The following is a 24686-nucleotide window of genomic DNA, read 5'->3' as shown; positions in this document are numbered from 1 at the left end:
GCAACCGTCAATCCCCCACATAGCCAGTATGTACTGGTGGAATCCCAGATGGGATCTATCGCAGTCAGTAACCGCCAATCCCCCACATAGCCAGTATGTACTGGTGGAATCCCAGATGGGACCTCTCGCAGGCAGTAACCGCCAATCTCCCACATAGCCAGTATGTACTGGTGGAATCCCAGATGGGATCCATCGCAATCAGTAACCGTCAATCTCCCACATAGCTAGTATGTACTGGTGGAATCCCAGATGGGATCTATCGCAGTCAGTAACCGTCAATCTCCCACATAGCCAGTATGTACTGGTGGAATCCCAGATGGGATCCATCGCAATCAGTAACCGTCAATCCCCCTCATAGCCAGTATGTACTGGTGGAATCCCAGATGGGATCTATCGCAGATCTATCGCAGTCAGTAACTGCCAATCCCCCACATAGCCGGTATGTACTGGTGGAATCCCAGATGGGATCTATCGCAGTCAGTAACCGCCAATCTCCCACATAGCTGGTATGTACTGGTGGAATCCCAGATGGGATCTATCGCAGTCAGTAACCGCCAATCCCCCACATAGCCGGTATGTACTGGTGGAATCCCAGATGAGATCTATCGCAGTCAGTAACCGCCAATCTCCCACATAGCCAGTATGTACTGGTGGAATCCCAGATTGGATCTCTCGCAGTCAGTAACCACCAATCCCCCACATAGACGGTATGTACTGGTGGAATCCCAGATGGGATCTATCGCAGTCAGTAACCGCAAATCTCCCATGTAGCCAGTATGTACTGGTGGAATCCCAGATGGGATCCATCGCAATCAGTAACCGTCAATCCCCCACATAGCCGGTATGTACAGGTGGAATCCCAGATGGGATCTATCGCAGTCAGTAACCGCCAATCCCCCACATAGCCAGTATGTACTGGTGGAATCCCAGATGGGATCTATCGCAGTCAGTAACCGTCAATCTCCCACATAGCCAGTATGTACTGGTGGAATCCCAGATGGGATCCATCGCAATCAGTAACCGTCAATCCCCCTCATAGCCAGTATGTACTGGTGGAATCCCAGATGGGATCTATCACAGTCAGTAACCGCCAATCCCCCTCATAGCCAGTATGTACTGGTGGAATCCCAGATGGGATCTCTCGCAGTCAGTAACCACCAATCCCCCACATAGACGGTATGTACTGGTGGAATCCCAGATTGGATCTATCGCAGTCAGTAACTGCCAATCTCCCATGTAGCCAGTATGTACTGGTGGAATCCCAGATGGGATCTATCGCAGTCAGTAACCGCCAATCCCCCACATAGCCGGTATGTACAGGTGGAATCCCAGATGGGATCTATCGCAGTCAGTAACCGCCAATCTCCCACATAGCTAGTATGTACTGGTGGAATCCCAGATCGGATCTATCGCAGTCTGTAACCGCCAATCCCCCACATAGACGGTATGTACTGGTGGAATCCTAGATGGGATCTATCGCAGTCAGTAACCGCCAATCTCCCACGTAGCCAGTATGTACAGGTGGAGTCCCAGATGGGATCTATCTCAGTCAGTAACCGCCAATCTCCCACGTAGCTAGTATGTACTGGTGGAATCCCAAATGGGATCTATCGCAGTCAGTAACCGCCAATCTCCCACGTAGCTAGTATGTACTGGTGGAATCCCAGATGGGATCTATCGCAGTCAGTAACCACCAATCCCCCACATAGACGGTATGTACTGGTGGAATCCCAGATGGGATCTATCGCAGTCAGTAACCGCCAATCTCCCACATAGCCGGTATGTACTGGTGGAATCCCAGATGGGATCTATCGCAGTCAGTAACCGCAAATCTCCCATGTAGCCAGTATGTACTGGTGGAATCCCAGATGGGATCTATCGCAGTCAGTAACCGTCAATCCCCCTCATAGCCAGTATGTACTGGTGGAATACCCAGATGGGATCTACCGCAGTCAGTAACCACCAATCTCCCACGTAGCCGGTATGTACTGGTGGAATCCCAAATGGGATCTATCGCAGTCAGTAACCGCCAATCTCCCACATAGACAGTATGTACTGGTGGATTCCCAGATGGGATCCATCGCAGTCAGTAACCACCAATCTCCCCACATAGCCAGTATGTACTGGTGGAATCCCAGATGGGATCCATCGCAGTCAGTAACCGCCAATCCCCCACATAGCCAGTATGTACTGTAATCTTATATGATTAAGTTATTGACAAATATATGTTGTTAAAGTTTGGTTCTGAATGTCTGTCACCCAACACACAGTAAAAACTTTCTTGAGCGGTACGACTGCCTCAGTGGTCTAGTGGATAGTGTCTGCCTGGAGAACAGACGGTCGGTGGTTCGATGCCCTGTGTGTGTGTGTGTGTGTGTGTGTGTGTGTGTGTGTGTGTGTGTGTGTGTGTGTGTGTGTGTGTGTGTGTGTGTGTAGGGTGTGTGTAGGGTGTATGTGTGTGTGCACGTGTGTGCCAACGTGGATTCACTCCATAGAGATGTCATTCTTTTCCTTCCCTAGTTTGCTCTACGTTATACGTGTGTGTGTGTGTGGAATCAAGGACTGGTCAGCTTAAGTCAGTATGCTGTGTCTGAGTAGGGTTGCACATTAAACTGCAGCATGGAATCGCAGTGATCTAGCACTATAAAACCAGCAGGTCCTGACTAGTACATACACACTCGAACGCACAACTGCACACCCATACACATCGCTATTAAAGTGAAATAATCTTGAATGTGATGTTAAACCCCATTTCACCTCACTATCAACAGCACTGTAAATATATAGTACTTTACAGAGGGTCCCGATTCAAGATGTCGTGTTCCCTGTGCATGAGATGTCAGTCTGTCTGTCATTAGGTTAGGCCAAATTTGTAAGATTAAATGGATACTTCACTGTGTTTGTACATCTTTAATCGTCCTACTGTACACAATCTTGTATCTAGTCCAATACATTCATGACCTGTAGGTAACATATTTGATTTTACACAAAAAAGGTTGAAAATATCGGAAATATAGTTTGTATAACAATCAGTCAATGTCCAGGAAATGGCCCTGAAACCCTGCATTTGGTGTGGTGATTGTCAGGTACTCAATGAGCATGTTAAGGTTTTCTGGGGAAATCCACAAATCAAATAATAAATCATGTAGGTTATCGTAGCAGTCTTAGTTCACTAGCCGGAAGTTGATATATGTGCAGTAGATTTTTCATTGATATGTGGACTATCATGCGTAGCGTACTAGACCATACAACCATGAAGATCTAAGTTAGGATTGGTCTTCAGCAACCCCTGCTTCTTGTAAGAGGCGACTACGCTTGTTGTTAGAGTAACAGGATTGGGTGCAGTGTCCTAAATAACTGCTTGCACGCCTGCCCGTGGATGGTAACTTTTCTGTCGGGCTGCATGAAATTTTTCCCCATCTACCCGACTATCTGATAGATAAATTTGAGACTACTTATGTATTCATTCTTGTAGATTCTCAAGTAAATGTTTGCATTATTTCAACTGAATCAAGACATGATTTGTCTCTTAGATTTTTCAATGTTAATAATGCCTGAATGCAAGCAGGTAACTTTAAAGAGGGATGGCAACACTTATGGGTCAACTGCCCGACTGTCTCGATGAGTTTTATAAATATTTCGAAGACTGATTGGGTGGTCAGGCGTGCTGTCTTGGTTAATGCCTGTTATCATATGCCAATTGCATAGGGGGGCACGGGTGGCCCAGTCGCCTAAGGCGCCGCGATTCGCTGTGCAGAGTTGCATCCCTTGGGCACGCCAGAAACCTATGATTGTGGGTTCGAATCCCGGTTTGCCCCGATTCTGTTTCTAGGTTTGTCAGCACCATACCCGTGCTCGTGGGTTTCACCGAAGTGGTAAACGTCTAAGACCTGCATCACTTCGGGCTTTCCTCCCACATTAAGCTGACACGCCGCGATATAACTGGAATACTGTTAAAAACGGCGTTAAACCCAACTCACTCACTCACTCACTCACTCACCATTTGCATAGATAATTGCTGATGATGTCAGTCAGTCACTATATTGTCTGGTCCAGACTTGATTACTTACAGACTGCCATCATATTGCTGGAATATTGCTGAGTGTGACATTAAATAACAAACAAACAAAAGTAGACCATTCATAATTTCACTTGGGCTTCAGACTTGTGGTTAAAATCATAGGCTGTTGTATGGGAAGAAGTTTACACATACCATTGCAAGAATCTCCCAGTGAAATTTGACTATATACAACCAGGAAGGGGCTTTATCAGTAACGTGCAGTAGATATTGTACTTCATTCTGCAAACAATAAATATGCTTTTAGGGCTATATCAGGAACGCACACACCTGCTATTTGATCTCTATTTGCCAAACATAATGGACAAAACCAAATATATTGACATTAGATTCTGGTATATTGACTGATGGCTATGTAGCAAAACAGGATGTAATTTCGAAGTCTCTGAAATATGCATGTACATTGATACTTTCATCTGTCAACTTTTAAACTTGTTTTCAACTTGTGGGTTATATTTATTGATCATGTTAATTCTGGACTTCAGTGAGTGAGCGATTGAGTTGGTTTTAACACCAATGTGAACAATATTCCAGTTATATCACAGTGTGTCGGTTTGCTGTGGCAGGTATTTAGCTCGGAAGTGATGCAAGTCACAAGCACTGGGGTCCTGACAAACCTAGGAACATAATCGGGGCAAACTCGGATTCAAACCCACAATCACAGGTTTCTTGTGTGCCCAAGGGACACAACTCTGCATAGCAGATTGTGGTGCCGCACATAGATGACTGGGCCACCTGTGCCCCCCTTGATTTCAGAATTTTCAGATCCATTTATTGTTAAGGTGTTATGTGTCGATTCCCAAATTAAAACAATATGTTTAATCTCATCTCAGAAATCTGTAAGTAACAGAATTTTGTGTGAAACCAACAAACAACCAACAAATGGTATACAAGTAACAATCGTGTTACAAAATTAACTAGATTCACATCAATATAAATTACTGCACAGCAATTATAATGACAGTACACAATAGAGTGGTAGTACAATATTCAACGACAATATATAATATGATAGCAGTGGTCAGTTTCAGATCAAAAACACTGTTGATAGCCAAAACTTTGTTGAACTCAACTATTCCAACCCCTATGGGGACTGAGTGAGCATGTTTTACTGTTTTTAGCAATATTCCAACAATATCATGGCAAGGGACACCAGAAATTGACTTCCCATATTCATCCTCATGTTGGGAATTAAACCCTGGTCCTGGTGTGACAAACACCTGCTTTAACCGAGGGGCTACCCCACCTCATGTTTTGAGTATCTATTCATGGCACTAATGAACATGTTGTCTATCCAGGCCGAACACAGGGAGGACAAGATGTTGGCTGCTCTGAAGCAGGTGGAGATCAAGGGAGACGATGATCTCGAGGACTTCTCCGTGGAAATCAACATTCTCTCTGAGTGCAAACACAGGAATGTCGTCGGATTACATGAGGCCTACTTCTTTGATGGAAACTTGTCTGTAAGTAAAATCATTTATTACTTCAGTAAATAAGTGTAATGGTGATAGATAATGTCCTATTTGAAGAGATGGCAGTATTTTAATGAGACACTGCTCCTTTTCCAAGAGTGGCATCTTGTCAACAAGACTGACATCTTTTTTGGAAAATTTATTCTTTCACATTATCATTATGAAACAATATTGTGGCTTTTGCAATGAGATATATTTGTTGGAAAATTCAAATGTGAAACATATTTATTATTTCATATGAATACAGAATACAGAAGTATCAGTGCAAAGACAAACCTGAAACCCTTTCCCGGCAGATTCTGTCACACTGGTAAACATAATGGCAGCTATCACTAATGATGAAACACCCGTGAAGATTCCGGGGTAGAATAGGTCTTCAGCAACCTATGCTTGCCGTAAAAGGCGACTATGCTCGTCGTAAAAGGCGACTAACGGGATCTGATGGTCAGGCTCGCTGACTTGGTTGATACATGTCATCAATCCCAATTGCATGGATCGATGCTCATGATGTCAATCACTGGATGGTCTGGTCCAGACTCGATTATTCTACAGACCGCCGTCATATAGCTTGAATATTGCTGAGTGCGACGTTAAACAACAAACAAACAAACAGACTAATGATGAAATAGTTACTTGGAGTAGAAATATTTACATCACAATATATGTATTGCCTGAAACCTTAGCTCAATAAACTGATATGGTTGTGTACTGTATTGTACACCTCTACTTCTGCAGAAAATGATAACAATGCTAGTTATGAATAAAAGGACTATACATCATTATCATAATAACCTATCACAAAGGCGACTCTTTAGTCGCTTTGTTGCAGTATATAACTGTGATAGTTATCCCTGTTGAAAATCGATTTGGTTACAGCTGTATATAACAATGATAGCTAGTTGGTTCCCAAAGAAATATGTATACACTGACACAGCTCATCATGCTTATCTGATATTGTCATCATCTGGCTTAAATAGATAAATGCTGATGGAAAATAATCTTTTGACAGCTCTTACCAGATGATAACTATTTGTTTCCCAAAGAAAGAAATATGCACTTAATCTTTTCCTCTCAGAGCCCCATCCATACACAGTAGTTTCAAGTGATCGTTGCTGGGACATTTTTTTTGTTTTTTTTGTTTTTTTTTGTTAAATGCTGAACTCAGCAATATTCCAGTCATTTGACAGTGGTCTGTAAATAACTGAGTCCGGACCAGGGCCCCGTTCCACGAAGTGATCTTAGCGCTAAGTCGATCGTAACTCCCATTCTTTAACACTGACTTACTACTATCGTAGCGCTAGGATCGCTTTGTGGAACGGGTCCCAGAGAGTCCAGTGATTGACATCATGAGTATCTATCTATGCAGCTGATATATGATGACATGCACGCAAACACCTGATACATTCAGTTGCACCTTACACCAAGCATAGGTTGGACCTATATTCCGACCATGAAACTCCATGGGTGTGCTGGGACACTAGTCCCAGCCATGCCAGCATCCTATGATTGTGGGTTGGAGTCCTTGGTTGATCAGCACCATACCATTCTTGCGTGATTTCCGAAGTGGGAAATGTCTGAGACTTGCATCACTTGCAGATATGCCATGATATAACTGAAATGTTAGTGTACTTCTTGTCAGACTCTACAGGTTAGATTAGTTCCCCAGCAACCTCAGTAACTGTGAGAGACGACTAATGGGATCGGGTGGTCAAGACTCGCTGACTTGGTTGATAGACGTCATCGATCCCAATTGTGTGGATCGATGCTCATGATGTCAATCACTGCATTGTCTGGTCCAGACTTGATTATTTACAGACCGCCGTCATATAGCTGGAATATTGCTGAGTGCGGCATTAAACAACAAACAATCAGACAGTAAATGCTGGTCATAAGAGGCAACAGAATGGATTGGGTAGTCAGACACAGTGACTTGGTTGAGAGCATGTTCTTGCACCACGATGGTGTTGATTGTTGCTCACAATATCTATCACTGGATTGTGTGGTCTAGACTCGGATTATTAACAGGCTGGCAACGTATAGGTGGAATATTGCTGAGTGCGGTGTTAATAACAAAACAAACACTAGTCAGATATGCAGGATTAGATGTTGCCCAGCAAGAGATTCGAGAAAAGCTGTTCTCTTCAACTAATACAAGGAGATGTTGTCATGCAGTTAGCCAATAAACATGAGGAAACAGTACTCACCATTAGTGATCAATACGCAGTCGACACACAGCATTACACATAAGGCTCATGTGAACCGCACTTGTGATAATAGCATAAGAACATTCACTGTTATAGTCTCCAATAAGGAAATGTTAAGAGCTATCAATAAGAATTGATGTATTGATTGATATTATTACTTAAACATCTGCAGACAGTGGGCGAAATGTCCAACATGATGTTTGTTCTTTTTACCATTAATACTAATAAAAATTGCTGTGTTGTGTGTGACTAAGAGCTCTGACTCCAGTTGAGAATAGGTCCAGCGCAGCCGATGCTTGTCATGCAAAGTAACTGAATCAGTGGTTCGTGTGGTTAAGCTCAGTAACTTGGTTCATTGCATGGCATTGTACCCCAACAGTTGCAGATTGTTCATGATATCAATGACTACTTAGTCTGTAACAAATGTTATATTTGGGACAACACTTTCTTGGTAAAGTACAAATTCTATTACTTTTGTTTGGATTCAAACATACACTTTCGGAGTGAGGCACCTTACCGCCAGCACACAAAGTCAGTGATCTAACCCACTCAGCCACCGAGGCTTCCAGTGTTATCCCAAATGTAACATTTGGCCACTTTCTAAAAAGGCATTGTGTATTCATACTTTGTCTGGTTGGCCTGGTTGTAGTGTGCAGGAACATTTTAATTTGGTGTATTTAATAGCTAATTTTATTGGTAATTTACAAGTTCCCCCAAATTTGTTGTTTTTTCCCCCGCACTGTGACATCGTTAGTTATGACATCGCTTATGACACTTATAATGAGAACTGTAAGGGTATAATCTGAGACATCAGCTGGCTTAGACGCACGTCACCAGTACTGGATAGAAGTTACGTTTTTGCGAACTTTATGATTATATATTTGAAGGTAGGTCTTACAGATTATGTTCCCCTTGATGTCTCTATTTTGGCCTAGTTGCTTATCAGTGCAGAAATTGTTGGATTTTTATCGTATTGCATTGAGACAGCCCTGTCAAGGAAACAACAAACAAACAGTATTAACATCTCTCTTAAACTGCAAAGTCTCGGTGTGCCAATTTCAATCAGTGATTCTTTCCACATTGGTAAAATATAAATCCCCTAAGACACTTGATTTTTTGTAAAACATTACTCTCCCTCCCTCCCTCATAATCAACATGAGGTTGAAGTGTTCATTGATCACATCCTGGTGTCAATTCTTTTCATTGGTACTATATGATCATCAGAAAATGCTGCAATATTGTTATGAGAAGAACTAACCTAAGGCATCTGTTGGCCTTTAAATTTCGACCAAACAGTGCAAATTATCTTGAAAAGTTGGATTTGTTACCATTGGTTACCTGTTTTTGGTGCAGAGTTGCAAAACCTATCCATCAGAATATTTGGTGAACAATGAAAAGTATGCATTTTATATCTTTCCTTGTGTTTGATTTGAATGTTAGCATGCCAAGACTTTATTAGCATTGTTAATTTGAATTAATCACTGGGACATTTTGACACCTTTGTAAATAGCTGATACTGGACCCTGCAAACCAATGACTGAAGTCATGAGCAATAACATGCAATTGGCCAAGATCACCCAATCCATATAGTCTACCCTCAAAACAGGCATAGGTTGCTGGGGACCAATCTTACCCAGGAAACCCCACAGAGACCAAGTCTCACGTATAGCTGATTAAAGTCTGCAGTGACATGCTTCTTCAAAATCGATTTATTACATGATAAAACTGGAACCTCTTTATGAAATCCTAACCTGTCTCAATAAAGCCCTGAGTGCACCACGATATGCAGGTTTTCATTCAACTCAGAAGCATGGATTTCTGCCAGGACAAACACAGATTGAAAGGATCAATTATGGTTATAGAATTTGGAGTCTGTGCTGATTGATTAATACACTTTCTTAGCCAAATTTGTCCTCATATCATCAGCTTGCACTGATCATGAGAATTGACAGGGGACTTGCATAAAAGCTAAATGGAGATGAAAATAGAGTAGTAGATTTCATTGTAGAAATTAAGGGAACTCAAAAAAAACATTTAGAAAACCAGAGATGTGAAATAAGTAGGATAAAATGAAAAGGCATCTTCCCGCGTTCACTGACCATAAATGTCCAGTTTCCAGCATGATGAACGAGACTGGAATTTCGAGGCTCGATCGTTGTGCCACCAGTGGCTATTACAAGTTATGTCCTTCATATTGATCAATTCCACCTCTCGTATCACTTACATTTGCTTCAAACAAATTGGAGGCATCGAGTCAAGACAATCTGATCAAGTTAATCAAAGAAAAGGTTCATGTTCATTGCCTCACAGATGGCGTGTGCATTGTAGCACAACACTGGAGCACTTCGATTAGAAACATGAATATATTTGGATCATATCAGTCACGCCAAGTTGACAGTCGTCCTGCACCATGACCGTGGAATATATTTATTTTATGAAAAAATAATAATCTAGAAACGCATACAAAAGCAAGAAGGATATTGTGTAATATAAGGTTTCAGAAGGCTAAATTTTAGTCTAAGTTGACAGTACACATGTGACTGCCTCCGTGGTCTAGTGGTAGAGCGTCTACCTGGAGAGCGAAACACACACAAACAAACACACATACTCGCATTCATAAAGTGACACATTTATATGTGGCGTATGTCATGTCAGGTTCACTGCACAAAGGTGAAAACCAAACTAAGTTAGGATGTAACTGAGGGCTAGATATCACTTTGCACCAAGTTCCGTTGCAATTGTGGTTAATTTGTTTACACAAATTGTTTAAACAGTTATGACCATGTATGAGGGAGTCTTTGTTCTTAGTAACCTTGCCAAACAATGTCATAATTACAAGCACAACACTGATTAACCACGTGGTGAAAATGGCCAGTACACCAAAAGCAGTCATAGTACAATCTTCGTCTGTGACCCGACCTATCTTTTCACCTCATTTGTATATCAGTCATTTGGAATTTCCAGCTATTGATTTCATGCAAGTAAGATCACATGTTAATTTTTTTAAAGATAGCGAATTTTTATTCAATCAAACTGAAATTGCCCAATACTGAATAATGGAATTATAATTGTAATGTCTTGGTGTTATCGTTTGCTGATTAGTTTTTATCGTTCAAAGGCAAAGCTACTCGCATTGATTTCATAATATTTTAAGCCAGGGGTCAACACAAGCTTTAATTTGGTGATGCAATAAGTTCATGATTTACAGTATTTTATGTGCTGTTGTACTCTTCCATGTAAGAAATTCCCATAGAAATCCAAGGTTCCCATAACCATGATGACTTTTGAGTCTACTAATGCCAAATCATGTCTTTTTGAAACAGTCTGAGTTGATGTTGCTGTAAACATATGCAGAGATTAATATATGAGCATGTGTGTCAAAGTGATTTTTCGAAATGAGTGTCAGAATTCTTGTATTTCCCGAGCGAGGGTAAACCATGAATTCTTACATATTACATAGAGTTTCGTAAAATTAGTTTTGACACACATGTGAGTGTCAATTTCTTTATTTCCCATCATTTCTTAATGTTTTTGAGCTCCTGTTTACGAAAATGCATTGATCACAACTGCCGTATTGGAAACTTCCCTTGTCGTGTTAATGTCTACAATCTTCATCAGCTATGACATCTTTTCTCTTGTGACGTCATTCCAACCTTACATTACAATAAGTTTTGAATGACTTCTACAATACTGTCCAGCTAATGTAAACAATACGCTGGTGCATGTGAACTGATATTTGCTCTGGTGCACATTCAAATTTTAATGCAATTTTTATAACAAACCAGATGACGTCACTGTTAAACGTGACGTCACCTATCCCTATCCTATGACGTCACCTAATAACAGGCGTGATAATGGCCCGTCATCAAGCAATATAAGGGCATTATTAAGTTACAGTGGCCCGTTCATTTATCGTAACATGCGGACAGTTTAATGATAATTCTATCCATTTTACCTGTTGTATTATGAATGAAAGAACATGTATCTGATCAAAACAAATGTTGCAAGACCCTGGCTTTAGACAAATGGCTGAAGTCACTGAATAACAGCTGTATTGATGGTAGTGTGAGGCTTTATGATGAAGGTATATCGTGGTAAAATTATATGTGTGATAACCATGAGTACTGTTACTACTGGAACTCATTGATGAGGAAAAGCCATCGGCTGATGTTTGTACTGTGTGAAGAACATAGCTCCTTTCCTGTTTTATCCTGATTGTCAGTCCATGGTTATGTTAATGTTCCTGTGAAGAGGGTTCCAGGTGGGAGTTACTGAGCAGATTGTCAGTCCATGGTTATGTTAATGTTCCTGTGAAGAGGGTTCCAGGTGTGAGTTGCTGAGCAGATTGTCAGTCTAGTTTTTGAGAATCATTCTTGTCATTGATTAAGCACTATCATCTTCCTTTGATCTATTGTCTATTAAACACAATAGACATTTACCCAAATCATCAGCTATTGGAAAAGATCATGGACCATTACAGGAATGTGATTGGCCACTGATTTGTCAATACAGCCTCAAGTAGGCATTTTGGTCTTTTTGGTGTAGGGTCACATCCAACAATGTAACCTGATTTTATCTGAGTCTATTTGGTCTAGTAAGCTCAGCTAGGAATAGCCTAAGAATAACATTAAAATCTGCAGATTCAAAATGATGCTTTAAACTAAGGCTAGTAGATTCAAATGTGTTTGGCACAGACTGTTAACCATGTGATGTTGTGCTGCAGATGTTCATCGAGTTCTGTGGCGGAGGGGCTCTGGACAGCATCATGGTGGACCTAGAGAAGCCCCTGTCAGAGGACCAGATTCGCTATGTCCTACATGAGATGTGCAGCGCTCTTGAGTTCATCCATCAGAAAAAGATCATCCATCGGGACCTGAAGGCTGGCAATGTCCTCTTGACCATGGATGGGGATGTCAAACTCGGTATGTACTACTTAGAATACAAGACCCACTTCCACTAAGCGATTGTTGTGCTACAACTAAAGTAGGGCAGTTACATTCACTTTAGCGCTACAATTGTCGTAAGCCTATGTTAAAGTATGGGAGTTGCGTTCAATTTATTGCCCTGACTGTCGTAGGCCTATGTTAAATTATTTGAGTTGGGATCAATTTGATGCTACGATTATCGTAAGCCTATGTTAAAGTATGGAAGATACGTTCACTTTAGCGCACGACTGTCGTAAGCCTATGTTAATTTGTGTTTTGCATTAAGATCAGTTGGTGGAATGGGTCCAGGCTATGACTGTTAAATGGTTGGTCATAGATGCAGATCAGGGTTGCCAATAACGCCCTCACAAGAAAACTAGGTCGTATGAATCCATCTGAATGCCCTACAGTCACATTCTTGGTCAGTGAAACACAAGTCTGTAATGTCCAGAGGTGAAAATCCTGTGGTCTGTTTTCATAATCTTGTGGCATTAATGAGGTGGATTAAGGCATATCAATGACCCATGCTTAACTGGTCAGATCTTGTGTGTGAGCTGTTGTGATTGTGTTGAGCCTATTTGATGCCTGAAGTGGCACGATACGCGTGTTCTTTGTATGCTTTAGGGGGCGTGGTGGCCTAGTGACCCAAGGTGGTATGACAATTTGTACGAATTTATGTCCATGACCTGCCACCAGGTCCGCTTGTTGGTGCGAATGCCAGAATAACTCAGATTTTGGTCCAAAGTCTGAGAGTACCAAACCCATCAAGTTCTAAATCTCTTCACCTGCATCATTGTGCATTTCTTGCCTTCTGAATTATAGCTTTGACAGAACTGAACATGATTCATTCATGACTACTTTATTGCTTGTCTCGGGCAGTCGGGTAGCCTAGTGGTTAAAGCGTTCGCTCATCACGCCGAAGACCCTGGTTCGATTCCCAACATGGGTACAATGTGTGAAGCCCATTTCTAGTGTCCCCCGCGGTGATTGCTTGTCTCATTAGCCTTAGAAATTCATGCTTGTCTGATAGCCTGAGACTACAAAATTGTGCTGAGGACATGTGAAAATCCAATGATGGTAGTCTACATTGCCTAGTAAAATTTGTGAGCTATAAATGTGATCCAGTTCTCAATGCTTCACTTTTGGTACAAATCGGAACTGAATAAAACTGACAGACACAGTAGAAAAGTTTGTTTCTTTCAAGCAGGACAAGCTACAAACTCCAAGGATAAGTGAAAGGTTTTCACTAGTCCTGGGGACTCGTCTTCAAAACAACAAATTTCTAAGGCTGCATTTGCAGTGCTAAACTCTCTCCCATTAGCTTTGAGTTGTCAAAGTGTCAGGAAAAAGAATGTATCTAAGATTGTCAATGAGCAAAACAAATAAAACGGAAATTAAGATATACCGTATTCGACGTAATAAGCGCCCAGGGCGCTCTCAAAATTAGAAATAGGGGGCTCTTATTAGAATATTATTTTGGTGGAAAAAAACAGAGTTGAAAGATAAATTTCGTGGTTTATGCTGACGGCCTGAACTGTTTATATACGACAGATATATTTTTCCAGAGTTTAATTTCCCATAATTAAGGGTGCATATAACACACGAGTGCGTATTATACACAAAAAAATAAGTCTTGTGTACTTTGATCAATCGGAATGGGTGCTAATTGGGATTGTTCACTTGCCAATATATTAGCAAATATCGCCGTGGGCGCTTATTAGAGCGGGGCGCTTATTACGTCGAATACGGTAATAGATATTGTTTTTCTGCACATCACCTACACATTTGCACCTTGTACATCTTCACATGGTGATCTAGCTCCTTTATCAGTGGGATAGAACACCTCTTAATTCCATCAAAGTTCAATAAAGCTATACCAGGCCACTCAGTTACATATGAGCCAGGTACTTCACGTTATATCTGGGTGAGGTGATCTTGCTAGATACCTGAGTCCTCCCATACAAGCTTTTCCTGTATGTGTGTGTATATTTATATAGACATGATAGATACAAAGCTGTGACCTGCCCATGGCTGGAAGTAGGTCAGCTGTACCAGGCTGTTCCCAGTTGTTATTCTGCAACAGGCTCATCTGCAGCGACATGCTGGTGTACACCATTTGTATAGATTTGTCGGTGTCAGCCTTAGGCTCAACTTTTCTGCACTGCAATACTGTTGGCAAATAACAGATGTGTAGTGTTGCTGGTTGTGGTTTCTGGATTTACACTTCGATGCTGGCCACCCCTGTTTAATAAAAAATTACATTTCAATTTTTTTTTAAATTCTCACTTTGAACAAAAGTTAAGTATGTTGACTGAAATTTTGCAGCAGGCAATTTGAATTTATCTCAACGTGATCTTACAATTTAGTTTGGAATTCATTCTTTTTCGGGGGCACGGGTGGCCCAGTCGTCTTAGGCACCACAATTCGCTGTGCAGAGTTGCATCCCTTGGGCACGCCAGAAACCTATGATTGTGGGTTCGAATCCCAGCTGGCCCCGATTATGTTTCTAGGTCTGTCAGCACCATACCCGTGCATTTTGGTTGGTAAACGTCTTCGACCTACATCACTTCAGGCTTTCCTCCCGCATTAAGCTGACTGGAATATTGTTAATGTCTTAAAATATGGACCCAATCTGAAACCTTGAGTACAGTTATTTCTTGTACATCAAGAGTGGCCTGGTCGCCCCTTGTGGGGATTGGGGGTGTCACAATGGCTTCTGAATAAATGAAGTACATTTTTAGCATGGTTGACTGAATGTCTTGCAAGGTCAACAGCCTGATCAAGTGTGTGAACGTCATGGATTTGTGCTTTCTAGGATGGCCATTGTAAAACGAACCTGGGTGTATGCCTCTGTCTGTTTGAAAAACGTAGTTCTATGGGCATCAAAGCCCAAAAAGTCTGACCACATCTTATTTTCGAAGTATCATGTCCAAAATTTGAAAAATAGCAATATAAATATATAGCTACCATTATCATGATTATGTCTTGTGTTTGATCAATATCTATCAGAAAATTTTCTCTATTCTGCAAACCAGGTAGGTATTGTGACGTCAAGCATTCCAGGGTCAGTTTGAAAGTAGATTTCCTTGCATTGAATACTCATTAGCAGCCACAAATCTGAAATTGGTTTATCTATTATATCTGACTTAGTTATGGACTGGTCATTTATTATCATTTTATATTTTTGGGGAAGGGGGAGGAGGAGATTTGTCTTTGGACTATCATATTTTGCTGCCCGCAACACACACACCTAATTTTATGTGAAACTTTTTCATGGCTCTCCCGAAATATGTTACATTTCTGTAATAAATGCCCAGTCCCACGATTATATTTAAAACTTAACATTTGAAAAAATAGAATTGTTGTGTTTTCATCTACCTCCCCCACAAGGATGTGATAAATTCTGGCTGTGTATTTTTTTCAAAAGCCCCCTTAATCTCACCGGCCCACCCACCCTATAATAAATCACCTGTCTCTTAGAGAGGGTTTTTTTTTCATCTGATTTATGGATATGCCAATCTTCAATTTCACAAATGTCGAAATTGCAAGAACCGATTCTTTGTTCTTCCCATGGAGTGTGTTAAATCTTAAGTTATAAATCAACCTTTAGTGAAGATCAATATTAAAAGGGAAGTAACTCTTGTCTATGTCTTTCAATGAACACTTCAAATAACATGTTTCTTCTTTTCATTTATTTTACTTTGCCACATTGACCATACTTTTAATATGTCACTAAAGAAAATGTTTTTGTCTCTCTCTTTTCCAACTACATTATTGTTTTGAAAAAACAAAACAAGTAATGATAAAATGCCTTACATATTGCAGATTCAAATGTACGGCTGAAGCCACATTCCCATCATATCACATTTCCTGATATTTTCTGTACATTTACCCTAGCCTAAGTGAAGGTCGGATTGTGAAAGTTCAACACAATGTTACAATGCTGCTACTTCATTAGAGACCGCCTCCGTGGTCTAGTGGTAGAGCTTCCGCCCAGAGAGTGGAAGGTCCGGGGTTCGATCCCCGACCGCGTCATACCAAAAGACGTTAAAAGCTGGTACTTGTTGTTACCCTGTCTGGTGCCTGGCATTAAGGGGCTAAAACAAGGACTGGTTGGCTCGGAGTCAGTGTACTGTGTCTGAGTTGGGTATTCATGTTAAACTGCAACATGGTATCTCAGTGAGCTAGCACTATAAATCGGCATCAGTCCGGACTAGTACAAGCAGCCACACAAACACACACACGTACATGCACGTCGCTATATAAGTGCAATAATCTTGGACGCGACATTAAACCCCATTTCACCTCACCTACTTCATTAGATATTACTTCCCTGATCAATAATAACACAGAAAGTTACAGGCATAATTTACAACAGTGGCTAGTTTTCCTTGCAGTCAAACTGATTACCATATTCGACGTAATAAGCGCCCAGGGCGCTCTCAAAATTAGAAATAGGAATTAGAATATAATTTTTCTGCATACTGTGATACATTGTATTTTGTTAGAAAATATGTATTCATGTTTTTCTATACTAATTATGATTGAATCAGTATCTACAGTAAAATAAATCAACTTGAGGACTTTGTACAACACAAGTAGATGATATCTACTGTCCAGTGCATTCTAAAAGTTTCATCATTATTATGTTTAATATCAACATTACCCATAGTCCCGTGAGGATTCCATGTTAGAATTGGTCTTCACAACCCATTCTTGTCGTTAGAGGCGGTTAACAGGATCGGGTGGTCAGGTTTGCTGACTGGTTGGTGCATGTCATCGTATCCCAATTGCGTAGATCGATGTTCATGATGTCAGTCATTGGATTGTCTGGTCCAGACTCGAATATTTTCAAACCGCCGCATATAGCTGGAATGTTGCTGAGTGCAGTGTTAAACAACATAAAACTATCTTACCGAGGATGAATGCAGGTAGGCTCCAGCCCCCTCCCCAGACTTTCACAAGCCTCTAAGCCAATGTTTATTAGTTTAAATCATAGGTTCTAGATTATGTAAATAATAAGAACATGTTGTCCCTATAAGAGGCTATAACAAGTTGTCCCTATAAGAGGCTGGAGTTCTGTCAACATATCTGGACTTGCCTATTAAGAGGATAGTATAAATCACACATCAATGGAGTTTTCGTTCAGTTACAGCCTTGGAGCAAGGCTACCCCTCCCCTGTGAGCATGTCTGCCCAGGTCTGTGACAGGAACACAGGCTGTAATGCAGTGTATGACCACACCCCCTTCTTCCAGTGGTAGCTACCAACCATTCTATCCTAGTCTGACTTACATGTTCATCTATTGCAGCTGACTTCGGAGTGTCGGCCAAGAACACCAAGACCATGCAGCGCAGAGACACCTTCATTGGGACACCCTACTGGTGAGATGGATACGCTGCAGCATCACTGCTTCACATCGCAAGAACCCTGTTTGATTCCGAGTTAACATTGATACCCAGCAACCTTTGATGGTTGTAAGAGGCAACCAGATAGATCAATGACTTTGTTGATTACGTGTCATCATACCCTGACATTGTGGATCGATGTTCACTATCAGTCATGTGATTCACTGGTCCAGACTTCATTATTTACAGACTGCCATCATACAGGTGGAATAATGCTGTTTCATGAATAGGTCTTCAGCAACACGTTTGCCATTAAAGGCGTAAGAGGCGACTAACGGGATCAGATGGTCAGGCTTGCTGACTTGATTGGTGCATGTCATCTTATCCCAATTGCATGGATCGATGCTCATGATGTCAATCACTGGATTGTCTGGTCCAGACGCAATTATTTACAGACCACCATCATATAGGTGGAATATTGCTGAGTGCGGCATGAAAGAACAAACAAACAACAACATGGCAATCACTGAGTTTCCACTAATTGTTGATAACAGTGGAATTCATTCAGTTCCAAAACAATAACAATAATGAAGAATACAGGGTTTGTGCGAACTCCTGAACTTATTTATAATTAACAGGGCTCCCCAAAATATTGAAGGTATTGAGTATTTATTCACAAGTCATCATTCACATTGGGTATGAGTAGTTTTCTTTTGGTGTTCAATATGCTTTATTCCCTTGGGCCCAGTCTGTTATACACCAATATTTAGTAGAATTCACGTATGTTTGGTGCCTGTATTTAATCAGTAAGAAAAGACCTTTAAAAAAATATAGGTACACAATTTAAAAAAGGATACCCTGGGTAACTGCGCACAGTGTTGATGTACAATTGGGTTTTGAAATTTATCATGCATATTTGTATTCAAGCAATTCAAATGGGTAATGCTGATTTATTTTGCGTATTTAATGCAAATTCACAGGTTATCTCAAGCTCTGAATTTAGTTGTGTTTCTGTGTGGAAAACAACAGGGTTACATGGCTGGTGGCTGCATTGTTTCACTTCCTGGTTTACCTCGTGGGTCAGGCCCCCACTCATGTTGATGCTTGGTGTAGTCGACAGCCAGATAGGCAGTTGTTTACAGGGAGATTGCACAGCCTCATTCTAGTTTTGTGAAAGGTCAAGTACATGGTTATGTACATGCTGTTTGTTATTTCTGCGTAGAATCTAAAGAAGATTAAAACAACAAATTCTAGTCAGATTTATGAATTAGTTGACATTGGACAGTGATATGTTGTATTTGAGTAGTATGATTGACTCTCAGCATCACAAGCATGAGACATTATTATTATTATTATTATTATTATTATTATCAGGATAGGTCACTGATGGTATGTTCATTACACTCATGGGGATGTTTTGGAGCTTACCTATTTTATCTTTAATGTGTAGGCAGTCATCTTTGTATTAAACTTTTGACACAAGTTGCAACACATTTGTATTCCTTTTGAATGTATTATAGTACCTTTCTGAATGGCATTTAGAAGTTGGATATATTATATCTAACACACCATTTACATGGATAAGCAACTTTGTTACAAACTATCGTAATTAACATCTCTAATAAACAGGGTTGTTTATCTTTAGAATCATGTTTTATTGCAGGAATGCCATATACCTTTCCAGGGTTAGAACTTAACACCAGCCTGCTAGCCCCGAGCAGGTATAAGTACCTGTGGGCTAATACAAATTTCCAATTTCTCCATTTTTTTGTTTAACATTACAAGGACATTTTATCTTTAACCGGGCTAGTGAAGCTTAAGAGTTTAGTTCTAACCCTGCTTTCTTGTGTATAAAAGACCTGATTTTATGAATTTTGTAAACCTGATTATGTCTTCTTCCCATCCAGGATGGCCCCAGAAGTGATCCTGTGTGAAACCCTGAAAGACACACCATATGATTCTAAGGCCGACATCTGGTCTCTCGGTAAGTAATGAGAGACACATCATCCAAATGCAACCTAGAGGTTATAGCATTTGCTTGCTATGCTGAAAACCCAGGTTTGATTCCCACATAGGTACAATGTGCAAAGCGGCTTTTTTGTGTCCCAGTCGTAATATTAATGGAATATTGCTAAAAATGGCATCAGACACATTTCACTGAAAATCCACGCATTCTTGGAAGATTCTCAGTTCCACATGCAAATATATTTGTTCATGATTTTAGTCACCGGTTTAACTTATCCAGAATTGACTATCTACAAGTTGTCATGACATTGGTGGAACTTTGCTGACTGCCGTTTTCATCAACATATTAAGATTGACAGACACTTGTTCTTTATACACACTTGTATTCACCAGCAAATACATAATACACGTCATTCTTTCGCATGTGTTGTCTCTAACTGCCAACCGAAAGCAAACCAAAATGGCCACCGTAAAGTAATTCCTAAACTCGTTTCGTATGCAGGGAAAGTTTCGTATTCACATATTATCAATCACTCAATGACTAACTATCCAACTGTAAATGTTCCAGGTGTCACTGCTATCGAATTTGCTCAGATCGAGCCCCCTAACCATGAGATGCATCCAATGAGGGTCCTCATCAAGATACAGAAGTCCGACCCACCTCGGCTAGAAAAGCCTGGCAGATGGTAAATATGGAAATCATTACAAGTCACACAGCTATAAACAGGATAGTCTTTCAGATTATGAACTTGAGTTTCCCACTGAGGAATCCTAGGTGGGAAGCTGTGACAGGAGGAGCTTGTGCAAGGAGGTGGTGATCGTAGGTTTGAGGAATCCTGGGTGGGAAGCTGTGACAGGAGGAGCTTGTGCAAGGAGGTGGTGATCGTAGGTTTGAGGAATCCTGGGTGGGGAGCTGTGACAGGAGGAGCTTGTGCAAGGAGGTGGTGATCATAGGTTTGAGGAATCCTAGGTGGGAAGCTGTGATAGGAGGAGCTTGTGCAAGGAGGTGGTGATGGTAGGTTTGAGGAATCCTGGGTGGGGAGCTGTGACAGGAGGAGCTTGTGCAAGGAGGTGGTGATCATAGGTTTGAGGAATCCTAGGTGGGAAGCTGTGATAGGAGGAGCTTGTGCAAGGAGGTGGTGATGGTAGGTTTAAGGAATCCTAGGTGGGAAGCTGTGACAGAAGGAGCTTTTGCAAGGAGGTGGTGATGGTAGGTTTGAGGAATCCTGGGTGGGGAGCTGTGACAGGAGGAACTTGTGCAAGGAGGTGGTGCTCGTAGGTTTGAGGAATCCTGGGTGGGGAGCTGTGACAGGAGGAGCTTGTGCAAGGAGGTGGTGCTCGTAGGTTTGAGGAATCCTGGGTGGGGAGCTGTGACAGGAGGAGCTTGTGCAAGGAGGTGGTGATCGTAGGTTTGAGGAATCCTAGGTGGGAAGCTGTGATAGGAGGAGCTTGTGCAAGGAGGTGGTGCTCGTAGGTTTGAGGAATCCTGGGTGGTGAGCTGTGACAGGAGAGCTTGTGCAAGGAAGTGGTGATCGTAGGTTTGAGGAATCCTGGGTGGGAAGCTGTGATAGGAGGAGCTTGTGCAAGGAGGTGGTGCTCGTAGGTTTGAGGAATCCTGGGTGGTGAGCTGTGACAGGAGAGCTTGTGCAAGGAAGTGGTGATCGTAGGTTTGAGGAATCCTGGGTGGGGAGCTGTGATAGGAGGAGCTTGTGCAAGGAGGTGGTGATCATAGGTTTGAGGACATATTGCACCAGTTAGGGGTGATTCTTGAGGGCACTTCTACTACAGAAATAGTATGGCAAAAGTCAAAAACAGTATTCCTATACTATTGCTTATAGGTACGACTATTGTGATACAAATGCGATAGATTGATGAATACCTTTATAGTCTTACATGTAGTTGTTTCCATTTTTCAACATAATGGCAAAGGGCAACATGTCCGCCGAGTCCTTGATTAAGCAGATTGCTTGGGACATTTAAGGGTGTACAAGGATGTACCTGAATATCTTGTGTCAATGTATCAATCTTTTCTGAATGGATAGGCACATCTCTTCATACAAGGTGTATAGAAACGAATGGAAAATGATTAACAGTATTTTAAATTTGTTTATCTATTGGGTGTCATATTGATAAAGAGGCAACATCAGTGTTAGATATTGATCTTCGTATTGTGAATGGGCCATGGATAATTGGAGTGCATGGATACGTCGGTCAATCATTACACCACTTGTATCGATGCATCAACAACATGAAATTACTAGCTCACAGTATTGCTGTTTTGAGTTGGGTTGCCAAAAATAAAATTATTATGTGAGGAAAATTATGATGTGTATGTATTTGTATATGTCTTTTGAATTTCTTTTCAGGTCAAGAGAATTTAATGATTTTGTTGGTAGATGTCTTCAGAAATCACCAGGTCAGAGGCCTACAGCAACAGACCTTTATACTGTAAGTCACAGAAATTGAGTAGACTGACAAACGTTAATTCTTTCTCCATATGCCACCAATGTGTAATTGGCCATTACAAGAATCTTCAGTATTTTCCCTCAAACCACATTTACATTTGTCAGACATATATGTTTTTGTGTGTGTCTTTGTAAATGTCATGCTTGTGAATTGAGAAAAGGTTTACGACTAACCGTTTTAAAAATAAATTTACGTCTGTTTGCAGACAAACAGAAAAGTACCCAACTTCCCCCTTACATTCTTACTGTACTTCATTACATGATAGTTGAAATGACATGGAAATTTAAATTGACAACAACAATTTACCTGGGGGAAGAGTATTCGCGTCACAACAGTGATAAATCCTTTGTAAACATGACAGTGGGTTGGTTGCGATTGCATGGTAGTAAGTCCGGCACAGTGAGGAGCTGTGACAGGTGGCAACGATAGTATAGAGAGCTCTGCAAACAGGCTATCTCTGTGAGGAGCTTGGGTATGGAGGTGGTGATCATGGATTTGAATCCCGGGTTCACCTTAATTATGAGCTTCATCACTTTAGGCTTACCTCCACTGAAGACAGAATAAGTTCTGCTTACATTGGTACAATGTGTTGAACTCATTTTGGATGTCGCCTACACTAACATAGCTGTAATGCTGCTAGTGAAAGCACTAAAACTACTCCTATTCCCTCATAAAGTTTGGGGATAGTCCTTGTATCTAAGATGCTGCAATTCGCTGATTATATTTCTATGTTTGTCAGCACCATACCCATGTTCGTGGGTTTCACCAAACTGGTAAACTTCTGAGACAAGCAACCCATTGAGCTGACCTACCATGGTATAACTGGAATACTGTTCAAAGCGACGTACATCCCAAATCACTCACTCTTAAGTTCAATACCATGTTTGACCTGTATTCAAGGATAGGTGAGGTGAAATGGGTTTTAACATCGGGTCAGTTTGATGAAGCTAATAGAATAAGCTTCCTAAACTGCTTGTTATTTCAGCACCCCTTCACAAGGAACTTCACAGACAAGAAGCCTATTCTGGATCTCATCCTTGAGGCCAAGGCTGATGTTATTGAGACTGTCACAGACCTTTCAGAGGAGGAGGATATCAAGGAGATCAAGGTAAGGGAGACAACTCTGTTATGTGTTCCTATTTTTTCTTGCCTGTTTGAAAGAATGGGATTCTTTTTCTTTCTTTTTTGTATCTATGAAGATGGTCTCACATTGTTTTTTTGTACAGATATTGTTTTGAGAATGCTGTAGTCTTTGTTCTGAATGTTTATCATCAAATTTAAGATGTTGGCCTTAACACCTGCATGTCAGACTTTCTCACATAAGTGTTGTTCGTGCCAAGAGAAGAATGCTTAAACCTCAGCAGCCAACACAGTGATGTTATGTTGAATAATCCAGCAGCTTACTCTCAGTATACATTCCGGGACCAACGATTTTTATTATTTTTAAAAATAGCTCAAATGCATTTCTCAGACGTTACCATATTTTTATAGATTTATTCAGAATTCAATGAAAAAACAACAACTTTAAGTTCAGTTAAATGAACTTTCAATTTGGCTAATTATATTTTGAAAAGCAGAGATTTTCAGATGACAGTCCCGCCTTTGAAGTGATTCTTCTAAGATTTAGCAGTTAGATATATCAAGCTATGATCAAGACAATTCCAAACATACAAATACTATCAGAAAAAGATGTTGACAAATCTACAATTTTGCTGAATGTAAATGGCCCCCAATTTGTTATAGACAGCATATTGCATGCTCAACTAACATATTTGTTTCACAGATTATGTTTGAATATTTTTTCATTTTGAAATATACCCCAGAGGTTATATTCCAAACTGTTTCAAAAGTAATAGGATACTACCCCAGTAGGTAAATGCATTGTAATATCCAGTGTTTGAAATGAGGAGTGACAATTCAAGGGACATTTTAAACTAGTCAGTGAAATTTATTTTATAATGGGACACTTTGATACTGATTGACAATAAAGAAGGATTTATATCAACATATTGGTTTAAAGATAATATTATGTCACGCTTGATGGCACAAGTAGCTGTGATCATATCAATTCCTTGATAATTACTTATAATTATAGGTATTGGCTATATTTTCCAGATCAATCAATCATTTGTGTATACCCCAAACAACCTGGTAGCTTGAAGACATTTAGTTGAATATTTGGGTCAAACTTGTTTTCCCTTTCAATGTTCTGTACCAATAGGAGATGAA

The 24686-nt window shown here is 40.7% G+C and overlaps 1 protein-coding gene across 4 annotated transcripts in view; it reads left to right on the top strand.

The window, feature by feature from the left end:
* LOC139452731 (serine/threonine-protein kinase 10-like) overlaps positions 1–24686 on the top strand; it is a 130646-nt gene that overhangs the window by 18639 nt on the left and 87321 nt on the right. For all 4 annotated transcript variants that reach the window (XM_071234311.1, XM_071234310.1, XM_071234309.1 and 1 more), the window contains exons 2-8: positions 5377–5541; positions 12478–12676; positions 17990–18062; positions 19934–20010; positions 20560–20677; positions 22358–22439; positions 23443–23565. In XM_071234311.1, the coding sequence (XP_071090412.1) occupies positions 5377–5541; positions 12478–12676; positions 17990–18062; positions 19934–20010; positions 20560–20677; positions 22358–22439; positions 23443–23565 (837 nt within the window). The remainder of the gene's footprint in view (positions 1–5376; positions 5542–12477; positions 12677–17989; positions 18063–19933; positions 20011–20559; positions 20678–22357; positions 22440–23442; positions 23566–24686) is intronic.

The sequence above is a fragment of the Haliotis cracherodii genome, unplaced genomic scaffold (genome assembly GCF_022045235.1).
Source record: "Haliotis cracherodii isolate W230 unplaced genomic scaffold, xgHalCrac1.p SCAF_9, whole genome shotgun sequence".
NCBI classification, from domain to species: domain Eukaryota; kingdom Metazoa; phylum Mollusca; class Gastropoda; order Lepetellida; family Haliotidae; genus Haliotis; species Haliotis cracherodii.
Note: the sequence above shows the minus strand (reverse complement) of the source record. Positions and strands in the feature narration are given on the sequence as shown.